Source organism: Phalangium opilio, unplaced genomic scaffold (genome assembly GCF_054372755.1).
Source record: "Phalangium opilio isolate 3A_F unplaced genomic scaffold, DU_Popi_V2 ptg000013l_1, whole genome shotgun sequence".
Taxonomy (NCBI): domain Eukaryota; kingdom Metazoa; phylum Arthropoda; class Arachnida; order Opiliones; family Phalangiidae; genus Phalangium; species Phalangium opilio.
In genome coordinates this window covers 12252501-12279222 of record NW_028324148.1, presented here as the reverse complement: position 1 = coordinate 12279222, position 26722 = coordinate 12252501, and the positions used below count along the sequence as shown (strand labels likewise).

Here is a 26722-nt window from a genome sequence, read left to right as displayed (position 1 = left end):
TTCCGATTTTCGAATCCCCGCTGGGTCAAAAGTTGGAAGGGTTCTCGCTAAGTGAAAGCCGTGCAATGTGGTTCTAGCGAACTGAAGATGAACAATAGAAATCCTTTTAAATTTATTTCCTCTCGATTTTTTTCTTTCCCCTGAGGGAAATTCTCTATTGTGTATCTTCAGTTCGCTAGAACCACATTGCACGGCTTTCAGTTAGCGAGAACCCTTCCATCTTTTGACCCAGCGGGGATTCGAAAATCGGAACGGTCGCTCCATTGTTAGTCTCGATGCTCGGTTTTCATTTCGCTAGAACTCTTTTCGATGGAAGTTGGCCTTTAAAGGGACTGCGAAGAAACTATCGGCGGGCGGGTAAAAATTATTTGAAATACGTCACAGGCACTACGTGACAACAAGATACAAAGACTCCATAGAGAATGGGACTGGACACTTAGTCCTTGTTTTTCGCGAGATTGCAGCGCCAATTAATCGAAGTGCTTGTTTTCGAAATAAAACTAAGCTTCTTTGAACCCCGCTTATCCTCTGTCACGTGACTGACGTATTTCAAATGATGTTTGTCCACCCGCCAATGCCTGCTTTACAGTACCTTTAAAGAATTTGCTTAATTTAGTTTAAAGACGACCAAAATACCGAGAATTGATATCTTTCTCTAAACCGTTGATACATAAAAACAGATAACGTCATGACTCGTAGACAGGGTAAGACTAAGAACAAAATGCATCAGTTAGAAGTCAACAGAGATGCCTTTTCTGTACAGTTTATTATTTATATCAAACATTAATCCTTCTAATAAATACAGGATAAGTGAACACAGTAATTAAGGATTCATTAAAGCACACCATAAAAACTGATAGCTCAAAGGGTTAAATTAATTTTAATAAAATGTTTTGGGTTACACTGTTGATGGTCCTGTGAATATTTACAACTCTTCGTCTAGCATAATAATCTACTTAATATTAATACTCAAATTGTGTTTTTCTTGTGCCTTGATATTCATTGTATTATATCGTAATTCATGTAAAATTATCTGTCAGCATTAATATTTTGAAAATGGTTATCATCATCCAATTCATCAATTTTAACTTTTATATAATTTTAAACTACGCTCCTTAAATACGAATAGAAGGTCATAGGTTAATTGGTTAGATTAATTATATTAAAAGGTTTACGGTTAAACTCTTGATGGTCTTGTGAATATATTTATAATTGTTGATCGGCTAGTACAATTGAATTCAACATTATTAGTTTCCGTTGAAGTTAAACTGCGCTTTATAATTAATATGACAAACAATGGTTATACAATTACACAAAATCTTTAAAAAGTTACACAACCATTTATCATTTTATTTGTTTGTTGTGATTTTTTCAGCAATTATAATACTGGTTAAATTATGGATATTTCAAGTGAAAGCTCCATATTAGACGTAAAAATTCTTTTCTAAAAATTGCTTACGGAGTTTTCCAATTATTTAAGTTTCTTCAAAAACGTTTTTACCATTTATGCATCGAAAACAAACCTCAACCGACTTATATCTAGTCAAAAAATGTCCTAACTTCAAAAACTATACTTTACTGGGACACGGAAAAAAAGATTTGAGTGAATAACCCCTCGATGCAATACCTTTATTAGTGATAAAAGTAGTTTCCGTAAGCCAAACCTTTAAATTTTTGAGAAAATAGACCCTAGATACACTAATAAACAGATCTTCGATGCTTTAAACTATGAACGAGTGAACAGCACCTCGGGGGCTCAAAAGAGGCTAAGCTCTGCTCAAAACCAACATATATTTAATAATATATTGCCAATTGAAGGAATAAACTAAATATTACGACAGCCGCCACGGAAACGATTGTTAGCCTCATCGTAGATGTACATTATTGTATTATTGAAAGGGGTGACGCGCTGCCGCATCGTGCAAAGATACTAAAACTATATGGGGAGAGGGCAAACCCATTCTTGCCACGTCATAGGCTTATATCTCTTACCTCGATTCCATCCCCCTAACGGGGGAATTTCAGTGTCGCGCCTGCAAACGCTCCCCTAAGTAGAGGTATAAAATGACGTCGGATGTTCTTTCCCTCCCTGACAAACGCCCTCTCCCTATTGTGCACCCCATCATCATACTTTGTGGCTAAAAATCATCAGTGTTCAGAGTCAGACTTTCAATGAAAAAACTTTCCATTTCTGGAACCTTTGAGATGCGTAATGCAATTTACCTGTCAAGTTTAAAAAGGGGCCCTTATATATTTATTATATAAGAAGTTTCCGTATGAGCGAATCCCATCATAGCGTTTCTCTTAAACGCGGAGTACCGTTATAGTAGTTCCCAAAAGTGCAGTACAGCCGCGAAGTGAAAACGATAGTCGTTTGGTTTGGGTTAGTTAGATTAGGTTTGGTTATTTGAACCCCAATTGTATTATTGTTAGTTTAGGTATTGCATTCCAACCAGAATAGTATAAAGTCAGGTGTGGTTAGGTTAGCCTATGATGATCTTGTTAGAGGTATAAGGTAAACTGAAGTTCAACGATTGTTAAAAACTGCTATTTCACAAAAATGAAGCCGATATTTCTTAAACAGCGGCCGCTAATTTTAAAACAGCAGTTTTGAACAACATCGCTCTTTCATGGGATCGCGGTTGCTATTACTGAAACTGCTCTTCTGAGAACTGCTCATACAAGGTGCATCCTAAACGGGGAATCGAAAGGTCAGTTTCTCAAGAATACGGTTTAGTCATACGATTTCGCAACACAGTGACAATGCGTATTGAAACAGATTTTTAAAGCCCACATACTAACAGATTTACGGAACAGCTAGCGTTGGTTAACGAACTGACTACATAATAAACTGATCATTCAGAGTTCTTGGGTTAATTTTCTTATTTTCCCTTCTTTCGATCACGCACGCTGACAAAATCTCCAGAGCCACAACGACGCAAGAGACGACTATACCCTTGAGCCAGAATTCGAAAGGCAGAGAAACAGTGCTGAAGTCTAAAGACTTGACTTTCGGTTCGGGTTTTTTCCAAGTAACGAGGTCCAACAGCGACTGCGATTCAGGCGTCGTCCAGCGAAGGTATCGGTGTTCAGTGTCAAATAACACACTGAAATTTGGATTATTCAATTTCTAAAACTGAATAAATTTAGAATAACGAAACTAACACTTTTCGAAGAAGTTCCATCTTGGTGGTGTCGTTCATGAGACTCGAAAGTGGTATGTATCTGAATTCGGAATTCGGCGGTTCCAGTTTCACGTGCACCGACTCGGAGTAAAACCATTTCATTGTTGTTGGGAAACTGTCCAAGTTTATTTTAAAGTACATTTCATCGATGAGGTAGGCACCTCGCCCTTCGTTTAATAATTCCACGATACATTTGGTGTTAATACGAATTGGTATCGCACCCGGAACCCCCTTAGGCAAGGGGTTTTTCTCTACCTGTCCAATAAACGAAAATTGAAAAAGAAAAATAAAGTGAGAACCTATACAATATAAAACTTCACCCATTTCCAGTAATTAACGTCTTCTAATGATCCTTTATTAAAATAACCTTGTAACTTCGGTCCAGTGCCATCTTTAGCAAAAATGTCCATAAACTTGTCCAGGGTTATGTAGCTTATTTCAGAAAATTGACCTCGCATGTTGGCACCAACACATGCAAGGATCACCGTAGACGCTAATAACCAAGCTGCTAGAATTATTTCTTCGAACGGTTTGCCTTGTTTTTTCCTCGGATAAGCTGAAAAATATTGTCAAGTGAGTAAAAAAATATTTATTTTTATTTAACCTAACATTGAAAATTTTCATTAAAACAAATTTTTCTCTTGAAAATACGGAAAGATTTGCTGAAGTAAGAGACGTTCGGAGGAACTGAGTTTCTATGTTAAATATTCATGTCTATGTTAAATATTCATGTCTACGTTAAATATTCATGTCTACGTTAAATATTCATGTCTACGTTAAATATTCATGTCTACGTTAAATATTCATGTCTACGTTAAATATTCATGTCTATGTTAAAAATTCATCTTAGTCGACTTTCAAGGAAAGAACGGGAAAAAGAGGTTTTGATTTCCAGACATAGGGGAGTCAATCCCAAAAACTTGGCAATTCATCGCTTAAAACGTTTTTAATTTAGATATTAAGGCCGCTTTTTTCAAAAGCCTACGATCTCGTTTCTACTAGACGTTTTCCAGCAATTTTAAAATATTTTAAATGGCACATACCGATATTTAGAGTTTATGGAGAAATGCAAGAGGCTTACCATATGTTTACCATAAAAACCAATACCTCACCTTCAGAGAAAAATGTTGATATCAGGTTCCAAACATTGTCGAAAGAATTAGAGAAGATTTTCGTGAAAACATTTGGTAATTTTGGTCTTCTTCGTTTCGAATTATCCAAATACAAGTAGATTGATTTTCTTAGCGACAAACAACAAGATATGATGAAAATGGAAACCACCAATAGAAATACGCTCTATAATGAAACGGAATGTTTCTGTCATTCATCAGTTAAGGTGCGTTTTCAAAGGCGCGTGTTGAGGGTATTTTTTAGCGAGAAGCGGACCGCGCGATTTTTTTTTCTCGCCAAGAAATTTTCTTTTTTCTCGCTATCGCTTGCGCTAGCGATACTTTTTTGCCAACCGTTTTCATGTGCGCGATAAACGTGCATAAAGAGATCGTTAAGCCTAATTTTTCAGTAAATGTTTTACATTCATTTTCTAAATAATAAACATTTAAGCTGAAGAAAAACACCTACCTATATCACAAAAAAACGTACTATTCATCTCCATTTTCGTCGCTACATCCATCCATTTATTCTCTTTAAATCTGTGTGGCGATAAGCTCCATATAGGCCTAATGTCTCTTTTTCCAACTAAATTACCAATTTTTCTTTCTTTTCATCTAAAACTCTTTTATTCTCAGCTCGAATTAGTCATATATTTTCGTTTATTAAGAATTGTTTACCCATTTTTATATTCACTTTTAAAACTCGGAATAATTAGGCTTAAAACGTAGACTTTTTAAGTCTCGCGCTGCACTTAAAACACGCGCCAAAGTTTTCGACGCTCCCATTGGCTACGAAAAATATGACATCACAAACATTAAGCGAGAAAGAAAAACGCTTAGCGAGGATATCTAATTGAATCTGATCGGAGCGGGTAGCGATTTTTTTCCCCGCTCGCGGTTTTTACTCGCACCCGCAAAAAATATCGCTTTAATGAAAACGGTTGCTCGCGGAGCGGGTGCGAGAATTTTTAGTTTTTTCTCGCACCCGCTCGATTTTTACCCTCAACACGCGCCTTTGAAAACGCACCTTTAATTGAATGAGCGACCCAATTTATCTCTAAACTTACATAGCCATCCACTTCTAAAACTTTAGATACTTTTTTAATTTCCTGTTCGGGTATCGAAGAAGCTGTTACGATCTTTTCGAAATGGAAAAAACTCGGGTAAAACTAGGGCTCGGACTCCGTTATACATTATCTGAAATTATAGATATTGAGATGTATATATTATTTATAAATATAGCGGAACGAATAATGCTAATGATTACGTTATTTACAAACAATAACATATGTATATAGAAGACCTTAGTGGATATTCAATTGACATTGTTAGTATACAACATTAGCGCTAGATATTTCTATTCCCGTATAATATTGGCAACTGATAAAGATAACATATTTCTTCATATTGGCTCTTTTCCATAACCATTCATACAAGCTTTATTTCTGATAGTAGTCTCTCACAGACAATATATAGCAACGTTACCGTTACTAACGTATATCCATGAGAGGCTTAAATTAAATTCCGTGCCTATATAGGTTATGGCTTTGTTTAATATTTAAAAATATGCTTCAAGATGACATCAGTCGTTACAGCTGTAAGCGACGAAACTCATGTTTCACTACGAAAGGGTTGTCATTTTACGGCTACCATTACTCTTAGCTTGATTCCCTGGTGTTTTAATGATAAATTAAACCAAGACGTTAATGAAATAGCGTGTGTGTTTGGTATCAGAAATGATTTGAACGAGATAGCCTCTCAATAACATTTTGAACTTTCACAAGAGATCCAAAGATTGTCAACGGATGTGTATGCGTAGGACGAACGTTACAAACGCGGTGGGTAACTCTACTTTCAGAAACTGACAAGTATTTAAACACACTTAGGTTTACTTGTAAATATCGGTGCCACAACAATAATAATAAAGCTTTAGTTACGTGGATATCCTTTAAGTTAATTTCACTAGCGTTAAGTAATTCCCAGGTCAATTTGGTTAAAGTTAAATAGCTTCATGCAGAACGCGATGTACAAGTCAGCTGAGTTATGTTACTAAGTTTATGCTCCTTTTTGTAAATATGTTTTTAAATAATTTTAAATGTTGTAAATTAGGTTTGGCTAATTAATAATGGATCTAGTGCATTCCATAAGCGTACACTAAGTCCTCAGCAATGACCTCAGAAACCTCGTCTTGACGCGCGACAAAAATCCACAAGCGCGGCTTTTCTAATAGTTAAGCCCTAATAGAGTAATGACGAGTAAACTTTATATCGCGTAAGTGATTAGGTTTGGTAACCTTGCTCCAAATATTCTGATGTTGAGAACAATCATGTTACAATTACCCCGCTTTGTGGTACACGTCTCTCGAAGAGAAGTACTATGTACATCTATTACAATACATGAAGAACTAACCACAATTTCATTAACGAGGTATTTATTTTCCGGTACAGAACTAAGTAGTGACTGACAACGTGAATGAAAACGTAACTTAAGGTCTTTCAATTTGGTGCTTTTCCATTTTCATTTCAAAATAGTCACATTAGGCGTAACTACTTCAAGTTCTTAGGAACTGTAAACTTAACGAATTTAAAGTGCGAAAAGGCTCCGAGCGCTACACTAAACCGAGTACATTTGAATCTGATTGTATTCTGATAAACATGAAACACTTCTCAACCAAAGCCACTAAACCAAGTACGGTTTGACAAAGGCACCTACTGAGGCTTATATTTGGCTGTATTTGACAACCTGGAAAACATTTCAACCCAAGAAACTAGACAGCTCCATGTTAACGGTAAATTTCCATTTACCGCGGTAGCCATTGAAAACCGTGGGAATGGAAGGCTTTTCTAGTAATATCACATATTCGGATCGGGAATGTACGGAAAAAACCAATATGGAATGACAGTGGTTAAATTGATACACATTTTAGTTGGAAATGGTTGGTAAATAAATAGAATCTATTTTCTTTGGAGGATGCTAAAATTCTAAAATAAATAGAAGGTGTTTTGCCACTGAGTAATGGCAGATATCTGCCTTTGACTGTTTTAAACGATATATGGCAATATAACATAGGTGCCACTACTACTCCTCTCACTTAGTTTGTTCTAGCCTAGTTACTAGCTAGCTAAGCTCACAGTACCTTCTTTTAGCTCGTATTCCTATTACTTTAGCACGCGAGATTCACGGCTATTAAAGCTGTCAATCGGTCCATTGTAAGTTTTCGCGCCAAATTCTCGGAATAGATATTTTGGGAAGTGACTCGTGCTACTTGGCGACGGGCGAAAACGAGTCCCTCAGTAAAGCCAAATTTTTCTACAGTTTTTCATCCTCCTTATTTTTGCAAAAATTTCCGATGAAGAACCCGTATTGCAGTGGTAATTTTGGGCCACACCAAGACGCTCAAGGGTTATATTCTTAGGAAGCCCTCACATGAGCAGTTCCCGTATGAGCGGATTTCGTAATAACGGTCCTCATAACTGCAGTTCCCTAAATAGCGATCCCCGAAATGGCAGTTCATCCGTTACAGCGGTTCTCGTAAACACGGCGTACCGTTACAGCAGTTCTCTAAAGAGCGGAAAAACGGATATGCGAAAAACGATAGTTGTTTGTAATGGTGTAAGCTGGCAACTCAAAACGAACTAGGTCAGATATGGATAATTTGGTTAGGTTAAAGTTGCTTATTTCAACTAATAGTTTAGGTTTTGTTTCGTTTGGTTAGACTTAGGTTAGAAATATTTTGGAAAATATTGTTGTTTATCTTCATTGACTTCCCAAATAATAATATTGTTTTTCCAAAAACCATACTGTTTACAATAATCTACTTCCGAAATGAAACAACCTTTCTCGAATTATAATATGCCTTTTCCAAAAAAATCCTGTTTACAATTATCTACTTCTGAAATTAAATAACCTTTCTCGAATTATTTTTCTATCCTGGTATGAGAATTGTAAACTGATACAGCTTGAATAATAGTAAAATAGTTAAGTGTACTTAACACGATCCGTTAGTAGGTCACATTACTGATAAAAGGTAGTTTTTGAGACCAACGAATACAACTGTACTGTTAAGAAATGCGCAAATCTCAACACAAAGACTGCTATTTCCCAAAACAGCAGCCGCTATTTCTAAAACAGCAGTTTTGAACAAGGCCGCTGTTGTTTGGAATCGCCGTTGCTATTTCGAGAACTGCTCATACGAGGTACAGCCATATTCTTTCGAACACTATGGTAGGGAAATTGTTTTCTGCTTTTGTTCATTTCGGTAATGGTTGGAACTGCAATAACGTTTGAAACTGAAATGCAGCTCTCTACAAGAAAATAAACCAAGTGCGCTTGGACATGGATATCTTATCACACATATATTTGCTTGAATTCTGGGAAACTTTGAAACATTTCGACAAAAGCCACTAAACTAAGTACGCTTGGACAGGGACACCTAATCCATTTGTATTTTCAAGTTTATAGCTGTCCCACTTAGTGTAATGGCATTTTGGCCGAGGGGTTGCTCAAGAGTGGGAGAGCTAAGATTACTTTAAAATTCCCGACTGAAAAAGAACTTAAAAGTCAGTTTTATTCCTTTGAATAAAATTAAAGGGTTGGTCGAACTAACGTCGATCTGAAGTAATTCGGTGGAATAATGAACTGATTTTAACAAACAAAATTATTACTTTAAGTTTAAACCATAAGCGTGACTCACGCGAAAGGGAAATAGAACTATGGGCAGGAGAGACCCAAAAAGACTATTGATAAAACTTTTTATTTGAAGGGTCAGTGAGCTATTCTTAAGGGGTTAGTTTTTCAATTGATAATGAAACGAAAATGGATCGCAACTAAGTTATGAAACCGTAAACGAGTAGCCAAAACGTAGGATTTAAAAACATGAAGATTTTAAACTGTCAATGAGGTCTGCAGATATTTCTTCAAAATATAACATATTTTTGATTTATAATTTCTATTAGTTGAAAAAATTCTTATGAGTACTAAAAAGATGTGTAATAAGTTGCAATTCTTTTAATGGATTATAAAGTAAATGACGAAATTATTTTCTTTCATCTATAAAAAACGCTATATACGAATGAACGCCGACATTTATTTGTTGACACGCCTTGTTTATATTTTCTTGGTTGTTATCAAGTCTAAAGCTACGATAATTAAACTGATAAAGTATTTCGATTATCACTGTTTATAACAGTAAATTGAATAAATATATACTTCTTTTGTTTGTTTATAGATATTTGTATATAAACAAATTCATCGTCTACTTCAGTTACAATCCATTAATGCATATCGTATTATGTATAATGACATGATAGCCATCATTATTCAAATGACTTATATTATAGAAACTCCGAGCCCTAGGTAAAACTTCGATGTAAAATCTTTGTAATGTAAATGCGCATCTTTCATCGACCAATACATATCAATGATCTGAAATTGAATTAAAACCGAAAGAAGAATGATTTTTTTACTGCCAAATTTTAACTTTTGTTATGAAATGGAACTAAAATTTCAAATCTACACATGACATGAGACTTTAAACGTACATTGGCCCAAAACCTGTATTTTCGTTGGTCCATTTCGCAAAGTCTTATGACGAAATTTCTGTAAATATAGGGCTCGGAGTTTCTATAATATAAGTCATTTGAATAATGATGGCTATCATGTCATTATACATAATACGATATGCATTAATGGATTGTAACTGAAGTAGACGATGAATTTGTTTATATACAAATATCTATAAACAAACAAAAGAAGTATATATTTATTCAATTTACTGTTATAAACAGTGATAATCGAAATACTTTATCAGTTTAATTATCGTAGCTTTAGACTTGATAACAACCAAGAAAATATAAACAAGGCGTGTCAACAAATAAATGTCGGCGTTCATTCGTATATAGCGTTTTTTATAGATGAAAGAAAATAATTTCGTCATTTACTTTATAATCCATTAAAAGAATTGCAACTTATTACACATCTTTTTAGTACTCATAAGAATTTTTTCAACTAATAGAAATTATAAATCAAAAATATGTTATATTTTGAAGAAATATCTGCAGACCTCATTGACAGTTTAAAATCTTCATGTTTTTAAATCCTACGTTTTGGCTACTCGTTTACGGTTTCATAACTTAGTTGCGATCCATTTTCGTTTCATTATCAATTGAAAAACTAACCCCTTAAGAATAGCTCACTGACCCTTCAAATAAAAAGTTTTATCAATAGTCTTTTTGGGTCTCTCCTGCCCATAGTTCTATTTCCCTTTCGCGTGAGTCACGCTTATGGTTTAAACTTAAAGTAATAATTTTGTTTGTTAAAATCAGTTCATTATTCCACCGAATTACTTCAGATCGACGTTAGTTCGACCAACCCTTTAATTTTATTCAAAGGAATAAAACTGACTTTTAAGTTCTTTTTCAGTCGGGAATTTTAAAGTAATCTTAGCTCTCCCACTCTTGAGCAACCCCTCGGCCAAAATGCCATTACACTAAGTGGGACAGCTATAAACTTGAAAATACAAATGGATTAGGTGTCCCTGTCCAAGCGTACTTAGTTTAGTGGCTTTTGTCGAAATGTTTCAAAGTTTCCCAGAATTCAAGCAAATATATGTGTGATAAGATATCCATGTCCAAGCGCACTTGGTTTATTTTCTTGTAGAGAGCTGCATTTCAGTTTCAAACGTTATTGCAGTTCCAACCATTACCGAAATGAACAAAAGCAGAAAACAATTTCCCTACCATAGTGTTCGAAAGAATATGGCTGTACCTCGTATGAGCAGTTCTCGAAATAGCAACGGCGATTCCAAACAACAGCGGCCTTGTTCAAAACTGCTGTTTTAGAAATAGCGGCTGCTGTTTTGGGAAATAGCAGTCTTTGTGTTGAGATTTGCGCATTTCTTAACAGTACAGTTGTATTCGTTGGTCTCAAAAACTACCTTTTATCAGTAATGTGACCTACTAACGGATCGTGTTAAGTACACTTAACTATTTTACTATTATTCAAGCTGTATCAGTTTACAATTCTCATACCAGGATAGAAAAATAATTCGAGAAAGGTTATTTAATTTCAGAAGTAGATAATTGTAAACAGGATTTTTTTGGAAAAGGCATATTATAATTCGAGAAAGGTTGTTTCATTTCGGAAGTAGATTATTGTAAACAGTATGGTTTTTGGAAAAACAATATTATTATTTGGGAAGTCAATGAAGATAAACAACAATATTTTCCAAAATATTTCTAACCTAAGTCTAACCAAACGAAACAAAACCTAAACTATTAGTTGAAATAAGCAACTTTAACCTAACCAAATTATCCATATCTGACCTAGTTCGTTTTGAGTTGCCAGCTTACACCATTACAAACAACTATCGTTTTTCGCATATCCGTTTTTCCGCTCTTTAGAGAACTGCTGTAACGGTACGCCGTGTTTACGAGAACCGCTGTAACGGATGAACTGCCATTTCGGGGATCGCTATTTAGGGAACTGCAGTTATGAGGACCGTTATTACGAAATCCGCTCATACGGGAACTGCTCATGTGAGGGCTTCCTAAGAATATAACCCTTGAGCGTCTTGGTGTGGCCCAAAATTACCACTGCAATACGGGTTCTTCATCGGAAATTTTTGCAAAAATAAGGAGGATGAAAAACTGTAGAAAAATTTGGCTTTACTGAGGGACTCGTTTTCGCCCGTCGCCAAGTAGCACGAGTCACTTCCCAAAATATCTATTCCGAGAATTTGGCGCGAAAACTTACAATGGACCGATTGACAGCTTTAATAGCCGTGAATCTCGCGTGCTAAAGTAATAGGAATACGAGCTAAAAGAAGGTACTGTGAGCTTAGCTAGCTAGTAACTAGGCTAGAACAAACTAAGTGAGAGGAGTAGTAGTGGCACCTATGTTATATTGCCATATATCGTTTAAAACAGTCAAAGGCAGATATCTGCCATTACTCAGTGGCAAAACACCTTCTATTTATTTTAGAATTTTAGCATCCTCCAAAGAAAATAGATTCTATTTATTTACCAACCATTTCCAACTAAAATGTGTATCAATTTAACCACTGTCATTCCATATTGGTTTTTTCCGTACATTCCCGATCCGAATATGTGATATTACTAGAAAAGCCTTCCATTCCCACGGTTTTCAATGGCTACCGCGGTAAATGGAAATTTACCGTTAACATGGAGCTGTCTAGTTTCTTGGGTTGAAATGTTTTCCAGGTTGTCAAATACAGCCAAATATAAGCCTCAGTAGGTGCCTTTGTCAAACCGTACTTGGTTTAGTGGCTTTGGTTGAGAAGTGTTTCATGTTTATCAGAATACAATCAGATTCAAATGTACTCGGTTTAGTGTAGCGCTCGGAGCCTTTTCGCACTTTAAATTCGTTAAGTTTACAGTTCCTAAGAACTTGAAGTAGTTACGCCTAATGTGACTATTTTGAAATGAAAATGGAAAAGCACCAAATTGAAAGACCTTAAGTTACGTTTTCATTCACGTTGTCAGTCACTACTTAGTTCTGTACCGGAAAATAAATACCTCGTTAATGAAATTGTGGTTAGTTCTTCATGTATTGTAATAGATGTACATAGTACTTCTCTTCGAGAGACGTGTACCACAAAGCGGGGTAATTGTAACATGATTGTTCTCAACATCAGAATATTTGGAGCAAGGTTACCAAACCTAATCACTTACGCGATATAAAGTTTACTCGTCATTACTCTATTAGGGCTTAACTATTAGAAAAGCCGCGCTTGTGGATTTTTGTCGCGCGTCAAGACGAGGTTTCTGAGGTCATTGCTGAGGACTTAGTGTACGCTTATGGAATGCACTAGATCCATTATTAATTAGCCAAACCTAATTTACAACATTTAAAATTATTTAAAAACATATTTACAAAAAGGAGCATAAACTTAGTAACATAACTCAGCTGACTTGTACATCGCGTTCTGCATGAAGCTATTTAACTTTAACCAAATTGACCTGGGAATTACTTAACGCTAGTGAAATTAACTTAAAGGATATCCACGTAACTAAAGCTTTATTATTATTGTTGTGGCACCGATATTTACAAGTAAACCTAAGTGTGTTTAAATACTTGTCAGTTTCTGAAAGTAGAGTTACCCACCGCGTTTGTAACGTTCGTCCTACGCATACACATCCGTTGACAATCTTTGGATCTCTTGTGAAAGTTCAAAATGTTATTGAGAGGCTATCTCGTTCAAATCATTTCTGATACCAAACACACACGCTATTTCATTAACGTCTTGGTTTAATTTATCATTAAAACACCAGGGAATCAAGCTAAGAGTAATGGTAGCCGTAAAATGACAACCCTTTCGTAGTGAAACATGAGTTTCGTCGCTTACAGCTGTAACGACTGATGTCATCTTGAAGCATATTTTTAAATATTAAACAAAGCCATAACCTATATAGGCACGGAATTTAATTTAAGCCTCTCATGGATATACGTTAGTAACGGTAACGTTGCTATATATTGTCTGTGAGAGACTACTATCAGAAATAAAGCTTGTATGAATGGTTATGGAAAAGAGCCAATATGAAGAAATATGTTATCTTTATCAGTTGCCAATATTATACGGGAATAGAAATATCTAGCGCTAATGTTGTATACTAACAATGTCAATTGAATATCCACTAAGGTCTTCTATATACATATGTTATTGTTTGTAAATAACGTAATCATTAGCATTATTCGTTCCGCTATATTTATAAATAATATATACATCTCAATATCTATAATTTCAGATAATGTATAACGGAGTCCGAGCCCTATGTAAATAAAATTCAGCATTTTTACAAAACTAGTTCAACATCGTACTTTATAAATTGACCACCGATATCGATAATGCTAAAGTTAAAACCACCGTTGGAATTCAAAGAATTTAGCAAAAAAGTTGGATTCCATTTTGTGAAACCCATGTATTTTTCGTATTTTTCAAGGTGTTCTAATGGTTCCATCCTCTGATGGGTTTAAAGCATAGCGCTGCTCCTGTCGATCCCCTACTAGGTGATTTTAATCCTGAACCCCGCGTTTGGCTTGGCAAAAGCTAGTGGGCCGGATTTATACATGCACGTATAAATCCCGCCCACAAATGCCTCTAGCTTCGCCAAGACATAACTTGAGTTCGTAAGGAAAGTCAACTTGTAGGGGATCCGTTGGAGCTAGGTACTTATTTGCTGTTCCGGAGGTTTCTAGTATTTTGCGCTTACTAGTATTACTGTGCTAATGGGGTAAAAGCTAATGTTACAGATTAGTGTTTATGTGGCATAGACAAAGACCGCATGATGGTGGTGTTTGATGTTATTAAGTACAGATTGGTGTTTATTTGGGATAGACCAAGGGCAGAAGATGGTGGTTTTTGAAGCCAATAAGTTCAGATTGGTTCAAAGCAGAAATCGTACCAGATCACGGATTTGACAAGTTAGGGATCCCCGAGTTTTGAACCCCAATGGGGTGGCAGTGGCCAATTTTGTCGCGTTTTGTAGTTTTAAAAATTAATAAATAATTAAAACTTTCTTTTTAAAATATTACTTCGAAAGTTCGAATTTTGAAATTAAAGAATAAAATTATAAAACGTTCGAGAACCAGAATAGGGCCATTTTTTTAAATTAATTGTTATGTTTTATTTTCTGTGTTTCCTAATTTAAACTTTTAAATTTTATTGAAAGTTTTTCAGGTGGGACAAAGTGGTTGCAATGTTCTTTAAGTACACCTATATTGTTAGTTTTGTTATTTTCCGTTTTCGGGTACTCTAGTGAACTCGGGCCACTGTGACGTAATAAATGGATTTGTTCATCTCGAGTATCATCCTGCCATCTCGAGAATTATCTGTGTCGCTTGTAAGTTTTCAAGTTCATTGCCGTGTAAATTTGGTTTTGATTCAAATATTCTACCCGTTCATACGCCTATGCTATAAACAGAATATTCAAACCACAACACCTATAATATTAAGAACTATGATGGTATTATTAGGAAATGCCTTAGAATTAAGTCCAAATTGTATAAATTGACAAGTGAATTTTACTTTTTGGTTATGTAATCGAATGTCTCGTTTCTTCCTCCCCAAACATCAGCAATTCCGCCCTGAAATATTTATGTTTAAAAAATTCAATTCAAATGAACACGTTAGAAACTTAAGGATAGTCGCTCGCATGAACAGTTCCTTATTAAAGTGTCGCTAATGGAGGAAACTTGGTTTCTGGGATCTATGGCTTCCAATTAATTGACAAAAATTCCCTTGGGAAATATTTGTTATACGTGAAGTAATAAACGAGTAAATAAATACTTACATCGTAAGTGAACACTGAAATTAAGGATCCATTAAACCCCAAATTTCTGGTTTAAAAAAAAACAAAAAATATTACTTTTCTAAATTTAAAATGAGTATTTAAATTAAAATTATAACACGGGGGCTTTTAGACCGTGGTCCCTTTTCAGCCTATTTTCCTTCACAATGATCAAATGAAGTTAATTATTGTGAACGGATTTACTTAAATAATTTTTTAAAAAAAAAGGGATCAGAATTTTAATATTCATGAATTTAAGAAAGAGAGGCCGAAATTGAGTACCTATCGTTGGCGTAATTGACACACGTGAGTGACATTTTTTTGACAACCTAAAACGTGGAAAGCATTACGAATTATCATGGAAAAGTAATTATTATTTTTCTTTAACTTGCCAATCTGTAAGGTGCACTTTTAATCATTCTGAATTAATTTTGTCTTGAAAACTGCACTTGAGTAAAATAATAGTAAAAATCTACACTTAAATCCGGTTCAGTCAATTTAATATAAATTTAGGATTCTTCAACAAATTTGAGAAAATTAATTCAAACTTTTAATTCCAATGCAGCTTTTCTGAAGTCACCGTTTCTACAGAAAATATGGAAACCGTTTTTCTCTCTGAACGTGCACAATTGATGTGGCGCAAAAACGTCTAACACTCGCATTTCATATTCCTTTCTGGGACAAGTAATTGAGTCATAAGTAACGTAACAAGATTAAGAATGATCGTTAAATACAGTAATATTCCAAGTGAAACGTCCATTTCCATTGTCAAAACTTTCGTATAAGGAAACAATTGCGTAACAGAGTCAACTTTTATAAACACCAATGAGTAATATGACTTATAGAGTTGCTCTGTCCATTTTGAATTCACGCAAAAATTCCATATATGTATAGGATGGGCAGTAACCCATTATTTACAGTACGTAACCTAGTTACTTACTGTTATTATGTTACTTATTGCGTGAAATTCTTCATTAAGTGGACGTCACGTACGTTTTGCTTCATCAAGATCGTATAAATCAAGTATATTGTAGATTCGACAAAGAAATTCGATAAATAAGTGAACACCATTAAAAATTACTCGAAAAAAAAAAACGGCGGAAAACTGTTTTCACTGAAACTTTTAATACAAAAAAGCGCGGTCTTCATTGTGAAGACTAAGGCTTACCTTTCATGTTGAAAATGCACCAGCAGCAACCTATCGATTTTGTTTTACTTTACCGTCCTTTTAAAAACGTTGAGTCTTATCAAACAAATAACGATTAAGCCGAACTTCTTCAACAAATTCATCAGAATCATGCATTGAGAAATTTAACTCAACAACTCAAACTAGAAAAATGTTATCGAAAAAACTTCGCAAGCTAACGAATACAACTATTATTACGTCACTTTCTATTGGCCGTTGCCCGTGTTTTCCGCCTAGAAAATATGTCGCAAGTTACTTCTGAAAAAACGTCGCGGCACGCCAATTGTCTTGCGTTTTGGGCCAGTGAAAACCAGCCTTAACCACGTAGGAACAACACGAGCCCTTCGTGTTATATATGGTAACAAGGTGTTACTATGATATTTTCGTTAAGACCAGACTTGTTTCGAAAGTAAAAATGAGAGAAAAGCAGTATAATTCCCGGATGTCGTACAAGACCATTCGAATCGATTAAAAGATTTACCTTCTAGCTACCGCGGATCAAGCTTCCCCCTTTATTTCCCGAATTACATCATTAACACGCCATGTTGATATACTCTTGATAAAAGTAATATAAGAAATACAATTATAGTTATTATTGGCATTATTTTGATAGAAAGATTAGTGGAATAAATCATACGCTTATTATTTATAAGTCCTTTTACCATATTTATATGTCAAGAATGTAAGAAGTGTTTCTTGCGGAATCTAGGAGCTAGAACGAGAGATTAATTTTCATTTTGAAAAAATATAATAACATTTCAAATCATATACGTCTTTGCATTTACAAGAGATCATCTGCGGAAGTTCATCTGAGACAGGTTGAAGAGTGGATCCAACTTAAGTCATAATTATTCGAGATTGTTGGAAGTAATCCTCCCTAAAATTTAGATATCGATTTAAAGAAGTTAAATACACACTGAAGAAAATAAGGACTTAGTTGCAGTGTGTGGCATAAAAGCTTTGTAAATGGGAGGGAAAATGGAACCCTTGCTCGATATATGGATTTTTGAAATGCATTACTAAGTGCGATTACAAGGTTTGTTTAAATTCCGAGAATTGATCTTTCTCAAAACCGTTGATGCATAAAAACAAACCGATAACGTCATGACTCCTAATCAGGGCAAGACGAAGAAAAAAAAATTCCTGAGTTAGGAGTCGACAGACTTTCCATTTCTGTAGTTTATTATTTATATCATGCAATGAGCCTTAGAGTAAATGGCTGGGTTTGGAACACTGTAATTAAGGACTCATTAAAGCCCACGACAAAAACTGAGAGTTCAAATGAAGTTAAAGGGTTAAATTAATTTTAATAAAATGTTTAAGACTACACTGTTGATGATTCTGTGAATATTTACAACTCTCGATCGGTTAGTATAATAATCCACTTAATATTAATATGAAAAATGTAAAATGCTTATAATAATGAATTATTACTCAAATTGTAAGTGCTTTTCTTGTACCTTGATATTTATAATTAGTTTTATATCTTAATTCGTATAATTTGATTAAAACAATTATATGTCTGCATTATCATTTTGACAAGGGTTAACATCATCCAAATATATCTGTTTAAGTTTAAATAAGGCTACTTAAATACGAATTGAAGGTAAGGGTTAAATTAATTTATTTAAAATTGTGAATATTTACAACTGTTAATCAGATAGTATAATTGGATGCAACATTATTGGACTCCGTTGAATTTAAACTGCACTTTATAATTAAAAGGACAAACAATTGTGATACAATTACACAAAATTTTGATAATGTTACACAATCCTTTGGCATGTATCTGATTTTCGTTTGATGTGATATTTTCAGCAATTACAATCATGGTTAAACTACGGATATTTACAGTTAAAGTCCAATAAGACATAAAAAAATATTTTTTAAAAATTGCTTTTGGACTTTTCCAATTATTTCAGTTTAGTGTTCAATTTCTTCGAAATAGAATTTTACCATTTATTGTATTTCTAAGACAGTCTACATACCAATAAGAAACACCTGTCGGTGACCTACTTTGTGACAAAACTAATGGATCAAAAAATGGCTGCTAGAGATATCACGACGGTCAAGACCCATATTAAAACCTTACTCTAATTCCTATTAGGCATTTCATTCTTTTGAAAACCATGCTTAATTCATCCGATTTTTATCTAGCGAAAAAAAGAGCCCTTACTTGAAACATTTACTATATAAATCTAGTGCTGCGACATGGAACTGAAAGTATGAGTGAATAGCGCCTCGATAGTTTTAAAAAATAAATCCCGTAACCCAAATGAAACTATTAATATTTTTAGTGAATAAACCCTCGACAAACTCTTAAACTCCGAACGAGTGAATACTTTCTATTCCTACGTCTTTTAAGTAGCGTAATTCGATTTCACTGTTAAGTTTGAAAAGGGGAATCACAAGGTTAGTTTCTTAAGAAAGGGTTTTAGATCTAATACTTCTCAACACAATGAATTTTTAAACTGATTTTTAAAGCCCACATACTAACAGATATTGGGAACAGCTAGCGTTGGTTAGCCTGACTACATAATAAACTGATCATTCAGAGTTCTTGGGTTAATTTTCTTATTTTCCCTTCTTTCGATTACACACGCTGACAAAATCTCCACTGCCACAACGACGCAAGAGACGACTATACCCTTGAGCCAAAATTCGAAAGGCAGAGAAACAGTGCTGAGGTCTAACGACTTGACTTTCGGTTCGGGTTTTTCCCAAGTAACGAGGTCCAACAGCGCCTCCGATTCAGGCGTCGTCCAGCGATGGAATTGGTGTTCCGTGTTAAATAACACACTGAAAATTGGATAATTCAATTTCTAAAACTAAATAAATTTAGAATAACGGAACTAACACTTTTCGAAGAAGTTCCATCTTTACGGTGTCGTTCATGAGACTCGAAAGAGGCATGTATCTGAATTCGGAGTACGGCGGTTCTTGTTTAACGTGAACCGACTTGGAGTAAAACCATTTGTTTGTTGTTGGGAAACTGCCCAAGTTTATTCTAAGAAACATTTCACTGAGGATGTAGGCTCCTCGCTCTTCGTTCAATAATTTCACAATACATTTGGTGTTAGTAGGAATTGGTATCGCGTCCGGAACCCCCTTAGGCAAGGGGTTTTTCTTTACCTGTCCAATAAGTGAACATTGAAAATAAGGTATATAAAGAGCCTACACAAGATAACACTTTACCCATTGCTGGTAAAAAGCGTCTTCAAATGATTGCTTATGGAAATAACCTTGTAGCTTCGGTTCATTGCCATCTTTAGCAAAAATGTCCATAAACTTATCCAGGGTTATGTAGTTTATTTCAGAAAATTGACCTCGCATGGTAGCGCCAACATATGCAAGGACCACTGTAGACGCTAATAACCAAGCTGCCAAAACTATTTCTTCAAACGGTTTCCCTTGTTTTATCCTCGGATAAGCTAAATAATATTGTAACGCGAGTGTACAGAATGGCTATTTAATTTACTTAGCGAAAAGTTAAAAAAGTTATTAAAAAAAAATAGATTTTTTCATAGCCCTCGTCTCGCTTCGGAGAGGTTTGTTCTTAGATACCGGATTAATGCCGCTTTGTCAAAGCCTTGGTCTCCTTTTTAATACAAGATTATTATAAATTACCCGATATTATCACAAGGTTCAAGAAGCTATTGATATATTTTTAAACATAAAAACCATATAAAAAAACCGTTTTTACAAACGGAAAAAACCTGATTTTGGGTCGCCACTCACTGTTCTTGTCACGGCTTCTAAGGGACAGATATTATTTATTCTAACTGTTTCATATAACACCACCATTTATTTAAGCGGTAACATTGTGTCATGACAATTAATATCACATGTCATGACAGCACCAACTATTAAAGCGGTAATATTACGTCATGACAATTAATTTCACATGTCACAGCTAAAAACTGTCGATTCTTATCAGGGGCGTCAACTTCATTATCTTAACACATTTTCTTTACTTTTTATTTCGGCTGACATTTTTTGAAGCTAAAAATAAATAATTTTTGCCATAACAACGAAGTTATGGTAAAAATGTCAGCCGAAATAAAAAGTAAAGAAAATGTGTTAAGATAATGAAGTTGACGCCCCTGATAAGAATCGACAGTTTTTAGTTGTGACATGTGAAATTAATTGTCATGACGTAATATTACCGCTTTAATAGTTGGTGCTGTCATGACATGTGATATTAATTGTCATGACGTAATATTACCGCTTTAATAGTTGGTGCTGTCATGACATGTGATATTAATTGTCATGACACAATGTTACCGCTTTAATAAATGGTGGTGTTATATGAAACGGTTAGAATAAATAATATCTGTTCCTTAGAAGCCGTGACAAGAACAGTGAGTGGCGACCCAAAATCAACGATGTAGTATATATCAGGTTTTTTCCGTTTGTAAAAACAGTTTTTTTATAATATGTGTCCCTTCCTTGAAAGGCTTGGTCTTACTAATAATGAAATATGAAATGATTAATTTCAAACGGAATGGATATTTATGTGTCCCTTCCATGAAAGGCTTGGTCTTACTGATAATGAAACGAATCGGAGAACGACAGAGATACGTGCATTGTAACTCAAAGAGAGTCCAAGTCTCAATAAACGAATCGGAGATACGTGCATTTTAACCTCAATGCCTTGGAGTTACGAGAATTTTGAACTCGAGCATGTCGATAAAAGAGATACGTGCATTGTACCCTCAGTGCCTTGGAGTTACGAGAATTTTGAACTCGAGTACGTCGTTAAAAGATCCCCCACCATGATAAGAGCTAGATAGAGCCCACCCTCGAGAAAAACCTACGCGACCTACGCGACCTATACGCTCGTGACAGCACAAGGGTTAAAAACGAATTGTCAATTATTCGCGTGTAGCCGTAGGGTTGCCATTTCTGCACCTCAGAAATACTTACGCTAAAGGGGGCTGTTTGCGACACAAGGGTTAAAAATGAATTGGCGTTTATTCGCTTGAAGCCATAGGCCTGCCATTTCTGGCGTCAAAATTATCTACTCTCCCGTTCCAAAAATTTGCCCGTACAAAGGCAGGAAACTCGAACGACCCGTATATATCAGCCAGTCTGTCGACTGGCTTAAATAAAAGTTACCCTCATAGAATAATGTTGATATCAAGTGCCAGATATTTTCGAAAGAACTAGTGAAGATTTTCGTGATAACAATTGATAATTTTGGTCTTCTTCGTTGCGAATTATCCAAATACAAGTGGACAGATTTTCTTAGCGACAAACAACAAGATATGATGACAATGGAAACCACCAAGAGGAAAACGGTCTGTAATGAAATAAAAAAGTGTGACAGAATATTTCTCTTAATGATCAATTAATTGAAATAAATCATCCAATATGTTTATAAGCTTACATTGCCATCCATTTCTAAAAGTTGAGATACTTTTTTAATTTCCTGTTCGGGTTTCGAAGAAGCTGTGATGATCTTTTCGAAATGGTAATAACTTGGGTAAAAGTTCGATGTAAAATCATTATAATGGTAACGCGCATCTTTCATCATCCAATACATATCTATGACCTGAAATTGAATTGAGCTATGTGTTATAACGTACACGGAAATATGAATGAGATTTAATTGTTGCCAATTTTCAACTTTTGTTTAGAAATGGAACTAAAATTTCAAATTTTTAACGTACGTCGGCCCAAATCTTGTAAACATCGCCGCTTATTTCGCAAAGTCTTATGACAAAATTTCTAAAAATAAAATGCAATATTTTTCAAAAGTAGATCAGATTCGTACTTTGTAGATTGTCCCCACCCAAATATGAAAAATGTTAAAGATATAACCACATTAATTGCTTTATATATACTAGATTATGCTATGTTCATAAGGAGGCACTGGCAACCATATTCAAAGGTGGGAATGAATATATATGCTTTTTATGATATTGCTTCCCTTCAGAGAATCCTCTTTCTTAGCTTAAACATTAGTCAGGGCCGGATTAAGGGGGAGGGGCAGGGGGGCACTGGCCCCCGGGCGCATGGCTTGTTGGGGGCGCATTGAGTTTAACTATTCCCCCTTAGGGACATTTGCTGTTCCGTTTTTTCCGACTTAAGGGTGCGCACACTATCTCGGCCTGACATTAGTATTGTCTGTACACTACCAACGAGTCCGTCGCCAGGCGACGGAGGAGATGATCTAAGTTGGCCGTGCTCTAAGTCAAGAACCTCGAGTGAAGGAGCGCGCGGCGGGATTTCATGTGAAATAAGCCTAATTAGTACTTGAAGGAGAAAGCAATGGAGTGGAAACCCCCATACCTATAGCGTTGCCTCTGTACCCCCACCTACGGCACCGTAGTCCTCCCAGCATCCTCAGCGGCTAGGTAGGGTCGTACCGGACGAAATTGTAAAGGACGCTCCCCTCTATCTTAAAAATAGAAGCTAGTTATCATACAAATAAAATGGCGCGACGCGGCAGCACTTAGCAATCGCCTACCGAAGGGAAGAGGCGTGCGCGAGGTACACTGGGAGAGATACGGTACCGCAGGTCGCCCATCATCATTTCCAATCCATCTCACCTCCCTTATCCCTGATTAGTAAGTGTATTAAAGAGACTAAGAAGCGCCATCAATCAACCACACAAGTCACATATATAAATGGTTGAGGGACCCCCCCCCCCATGGGCCTTGTATATCTCGTTGGTAGTGGTCTGTAGTTCCAAATTTTGACTTTTATATTTTGAATTGAATTTTCCAAGTAGAAAAATAACGAGTGGTTGCAACGTTCTTTTAGTACACCTATCTAATTCTGTTATTGGTTTTTATGACAGGAATCAATAAAAGCAGCTAAAAATACCCGCCTTCACGGAGACGAGTACTCTAGCGAACTCGGGCCATTGTTCTCAAATATCATCCTGCCAACGCGAGAATTATCCGCGTCGTTTTTAAGTTTTATAAATTGACAAGGGTATTTTACTTTTTACCTCTCCGAGTGACGTATGTCACGGAGAGGTTCTAATTTCGACGTGTCTGTGTGTCTGTGTGTCTGTCTGTGTGTCTGTGTGTCTGTCTGTCCGTTGTTACACCCACGTGACCGCGTTCGCAGTTTGCAAATCGGAGCAAACGTATATTCAATTTCCAGACCGCATTTACAGTCCCGGAAATTGTATTCGACTTACAGGCTATTACTCCATTGCCTGTTTAACAACTCTGTTCATTTGTCCACCCCACATGGACACTAGTCTGAACTTATTGGCTTCTAAACACCACCATCTTCTAGTTTTTCGCCCATTCCACATGGACGGACACCAGTCTGTACTTACTGGCTTCTAAACACCACCACCTTCTCGTCTTTGTCCATTCCACATGGACACCAGTCTGTACTTACTGCCTTCTAAACACCACCATCTTCTATTCTTTGTCCATCCCACATGGACACCAGTCTGTACTTACTGGCTTCTAAACACCACCATCTTCAATTCTTTGTCCATCCCACATGGACACCAGTCTGCACACCTGGCTTCTAACACCACCATCATCCTTAAGGTTAAGACATACGCGGCGATCGGCTAGGGTTACGAGAAACGTCTAGCCTTCCATTGACGGGGTCTTCCGCCAAGGTTCACGCAATTGCGATGTTCTTATCCATAGATGCGATTCGAAACCCTTATATACTACCTATTTGAGTAAGGCGACGCAACGGGCGTATGCTTCATTTCAAACGCCAATATTAGTCAGGTCTCTCAAGAATGTTTAATTGTTCTTTTTTAAAACGATGTAACGTTCAATAAGGCGAATAACTAACGAAGAAAATATTAAATATTAATTATATTTATTTTAATATTTAAGATAATCTTGTTTCTCAATTCAAAATTAATACGGAAAGAGTTAAAAAGCAGTCTATGTTATTGTCTGTGTGTGTCCGTCCGTTATTACACTAGTGCCGCAGTGCGCTGCGTTAGAAGTTCGTTTTGTTTTGATGTGTAAAGAAATCCTACAGAACCATAATATTCCCTTTATCCTTAATATAAAGTGAATATGATGAAATATTTTTCGTAATTATGATGCATTTAGTGCTTTTGTAGCTTTAAAGCTCTGTTTCATTTTAATATTCCAAAGAGTTTTACTAATATTATTATTTGAAATGGCTGTTTATAAATTACTAAAGCTATACTACATCTGTATATAGAATAATCCTTGGTTTAGTAATTTTATGAAGAAAGCTAAGAACTAGACTCCGGCGGGTATATCTAGTACTATTTGCAATAAGCTTAGTGAAATATAGAGTAAATAATTGAGGCCTGAGGTGATGTAAACTTTGGGTTTTGATTTTCGTGTCTGAAATGAAGAGACATGAACGGTTCAGAGTGAGCCGAAAGTTAAATACACTCTTAAATAATCAGGTTAAGATTTTATAATAGAAGAAAAGATCATGTTGGCAATTAGATTAGTAGGGCTAAGCTACAGAGTTTTTATTCTCTTTATGGTGCGCATTGACTATCAGTGCGTCTAGCTACAATTTAGCTTTGGTATTATCATAAGTTAATTATTTAACGTTAACACTCATGTTGGCAAACTAAGAATATTGTTTAGGTGAGACGAGACGATAGTGTTTACACTGCTAACCAGTTGTGAATGTAGCTATCAGAATATAGGGTAAACAGCTGAAGCGTAGACTTCATTTCCTGTTCTTTTTGCCATTAACTGATTTCCATGGGTCCAAGATTTATCCTTATTGGATGTAAAATGTCGTCTGCTTTACTGTATATTCTTTATGCTTGGAATACTGCTTCAATATTTCGAAAATTTTTACTTCAAAAAAGAGAAATAATTCCATATCTAGGTAAATAACTTTGTAGTAGTAGACCTCTTGACTCGGAGAGGTAATATTTTGGTTTTCCCAACTTGTTGGTTATGTAATCGAATATCTCGTTCCTTCCTCCCCAAACATCAGCAATTCCGTTCTGAAATTTTTAGATTTAAAGAATTCAAATGAATAAGTTAGGAAGGAAATGGGTATCGGGGATATACTGTATGACTTATAAATAATTGACAAACATGTTTTACGTAAAGTAAAATAAACGGCTAAATGAATACTTACTACGTAGGTGAACACCGTAATTAAGGACCCATTAAACCCCTCATTTCTGGTATAAAAAAAAAACACAAGAAGTATTATTTTTCCAAATTTAAAATGGGTTGCGCGCGCTACTTCATGGAGTTCTTAAATATTTTCATTTAAATTAAAACTTCAACACGGGAGCTTTCAGACCGAGAGCCCTTTTCATTCATTATTCCATTCACATTGATTAACGGAAGTTAATTATTGTGAACCGATTAATTTAAATTATTTAAAAAAAACCATGGATCAGAATTTTAATACTTATGAAATTATGAAACAAATTTCTGGAAGTCACAAGCAATTGAGTACCTATCGTTGGTGTAATTGAAACAAGGAAATAAGTTTTTTTCGACATCCTAAAACGTGGAAAGAAGTACATATTATCATATTAGAAATGCAATTATTATTTGTCTTTAACTTGCCCATCTGTATGGTGCACTTTTAATCATTTCGAATTAATTTTGTCTTGAAAACTGCTCTAAAAAAATAATTGTAAAAATCTACACTTAAATCCGGTTCAGTCAATTTAATATACGGTAATATCCTATTGGATAGAATCCCGTTGGATCGAATTCAAATTTCTAAAATTGTAGCCAAATTTAAAACAATTTATAGCCCAAAGAGCGATTTTCTACTGAATGGGAATATTTAAATGGAAGAGCTTTCGACTGAATGGGATGGGTTTACACATATAAAATCATAGTGTTTTCCTTGAGTTGCCGGGCTCCAGTAGCGCAATGGATAAAGTGATTTGGATGATCGAAGAAGTCAAGCAGCATCGAGCGCCGTCAGTACTTGGGAGGGAGATCTCTTAATGGTAAGGTTAGATTACGTTAGGTA

General features: G+C 35.5%; 3 protein-coding genes and 2 long non-coding RNA genes across 7 annotated transcripts; all 5 read right to left on the bottom strand.

Annotated features, from left to right (window-relative positions):
* Positions 1 to 819: 819 nt before the first annotated feature.
* On the bottom strand, positions 820 to 15917 carry LOC149709183 (uncharacterized). Its single transcript, XM_089864570.1, has 10 exons — positions 15883 to 15917; positions 15604 to 15649; positions 15339 to 15397; positions 9835 to 9892; positions 9650 to 9718; positions 5362 to 5457; positions 4298 to 4481; positions 3506 to 3741; positions 3166 to 3440; positions 820 to 3107 (listed from the first exon to the last, which is right to left on the bottom strand). Exons 1-10 carry the CDS (start codon positions 15915 to 15917, stop codon positions 2840 to 2842), a joined length of 1326 nt encoding a protein of 441 aa, XP_089720696.1. The 3' UTR covers positions 820 to 2839.
* Positions 15918 to 16012: 95 nt separating this feature from the next.
* On the bottom strand, positions 16013 to 17674 carry LOC149709182 (uncharacterized). Of its 3 annotated transcripts, XR_016380195.1 has the most exons (4): positions 17558 to 17628; positions 17449 to 17498; positions 16335 to 17341; positions 16013 to 16275 (listed from the first exon to the last, which is right to left on the bottom strand). It is a non-coding gene; the product is annotated as an uncharacterized LOC149709182 (long non-coding RNA). The 3 variants fall into 3 exon arrangements; XR_016380194.1 differs by having other exon boundaries at positions 16013 to 17341; positions 17572 to 17674; XR_016380193.1 differs by having other exon boundaries at positions 16013 to 17341.
* Positions 17675 to 19536: 1862 nt separating this feature from the next.
* LOC149709181 (uncharacterized) lies at positions 19537 to 20214 on the bottom strand. The gene is made up of 2 exons (XM_089863261.1): positions 19982 to 20214; positions 19537 to 19918 (listed from the first exon to the last, which is right to left on the bottom strand). The coding sequence occupies exons 1-2, from the start codon at positions 20117 to 20119 to the stop codon at positions 19625 to 19627; spliced, it is 432 nt and encodes a 143-aa protein (XP_089719387.1). The 5' UTR covers positions 20120 to 20214; the 3' UTR covers positions 19537 to 19624.
* Positions 20215 to 21219: 1005 nt separating this feature from the next.
* LOC149709180 (uncharacterized) lies at positions 21220 to 22325 on the bottom strand. The gene is made up of 2 exons (XM_089863260.1): positions 22176 to 22325; positions 21220 to 22088 (listed from the first exon to the last, which is right to left on the bottom strand). Exons 1-2 carry the CDS (start codon positions 22320 to 22322, stop codon positions 21807 to 21809), a joined length of 429 nt encoding a protein of 142 aa, XP_089719386.1. The 5' UTR covers positions 22323 to 22325; the 3' UTR covers positions 21220 to 21806.
* Positions 22326 to 25207: 2882 nt separating this feature from the next.
* Positions 25208 to 25637, bottom strand: LOC149709179 (uncharacterized). The gene is made up of 2 exons (XR_016381321.1): positions 25574 to 25637; positions 25208 to 25491 (listed from the first exon to the last, which is right to left on the bottom strand). It is a non-coding gene; the product is annotated as an uncharacterized LOC149709179 (long non-coding RNA).
* Between the last annotated feature and the right edge of the window lie 1085 nt (positions 25638 to 26722).

What these genes read in the sequence shown, in the direction of transcription:
- LOC149709181 (XM_089863261.1), bottom strand. Translation starts at nt 20,119, where the DNA reads ATGCGAGGTCAATTTTCTGAAATAAACTACATAACCCTGGATAAGTTT. An exon ending in ACGCTTTTTACCAGCAATGG is followed by an intron (nt 19,919 to 19,981) that starts GTAAAGTGTTAT and finishes CTTATTGGACAG; the next exon opens with GTAAAGAAAAACCCCTTGCC.
- LOC149709183 (XM_089864570.1), bottom strand. Translation starts at nt 15,917, where the DNA reads ATGTCACTCACGTGTGTCAATTACGCCAACGATAG. An exon ending in ATTTTACATCGAAGTTTTAC is followed by an intron (nt 5,458 to 9,649) that starts CTAGGGCTCGGA and finishes CCCTAGTTTTAC; the next exon opens with CCGAGTTTTTTCCATTTCGA. An exon ending in ATGGAACTTCTTCGAAAAGT is followed by an intron (nt 3,108 to 3,165) that starts GTTAGTTTCGTT and finishes TCCAAATTTCAG; the next exon opens with TGTGTTATTTGACACTGAAC.
- LOC149709180 (XM_089863260.1), bottom strand. Translation starts at nt 22,322, where the DNA reads ATGATGAAAGATGCGCGTTACCATTATAATGATTTTACATCGAACTTT. An exon ending in TTTTAGAAATGGATGGCAAT is followed by an intron (nt 22,089 to 22,175) that starts GTAAGCTTATAA and finishes ATTTCATTACAG; the next exon opens with ACCGTTTTCCTCTTGGTGGT.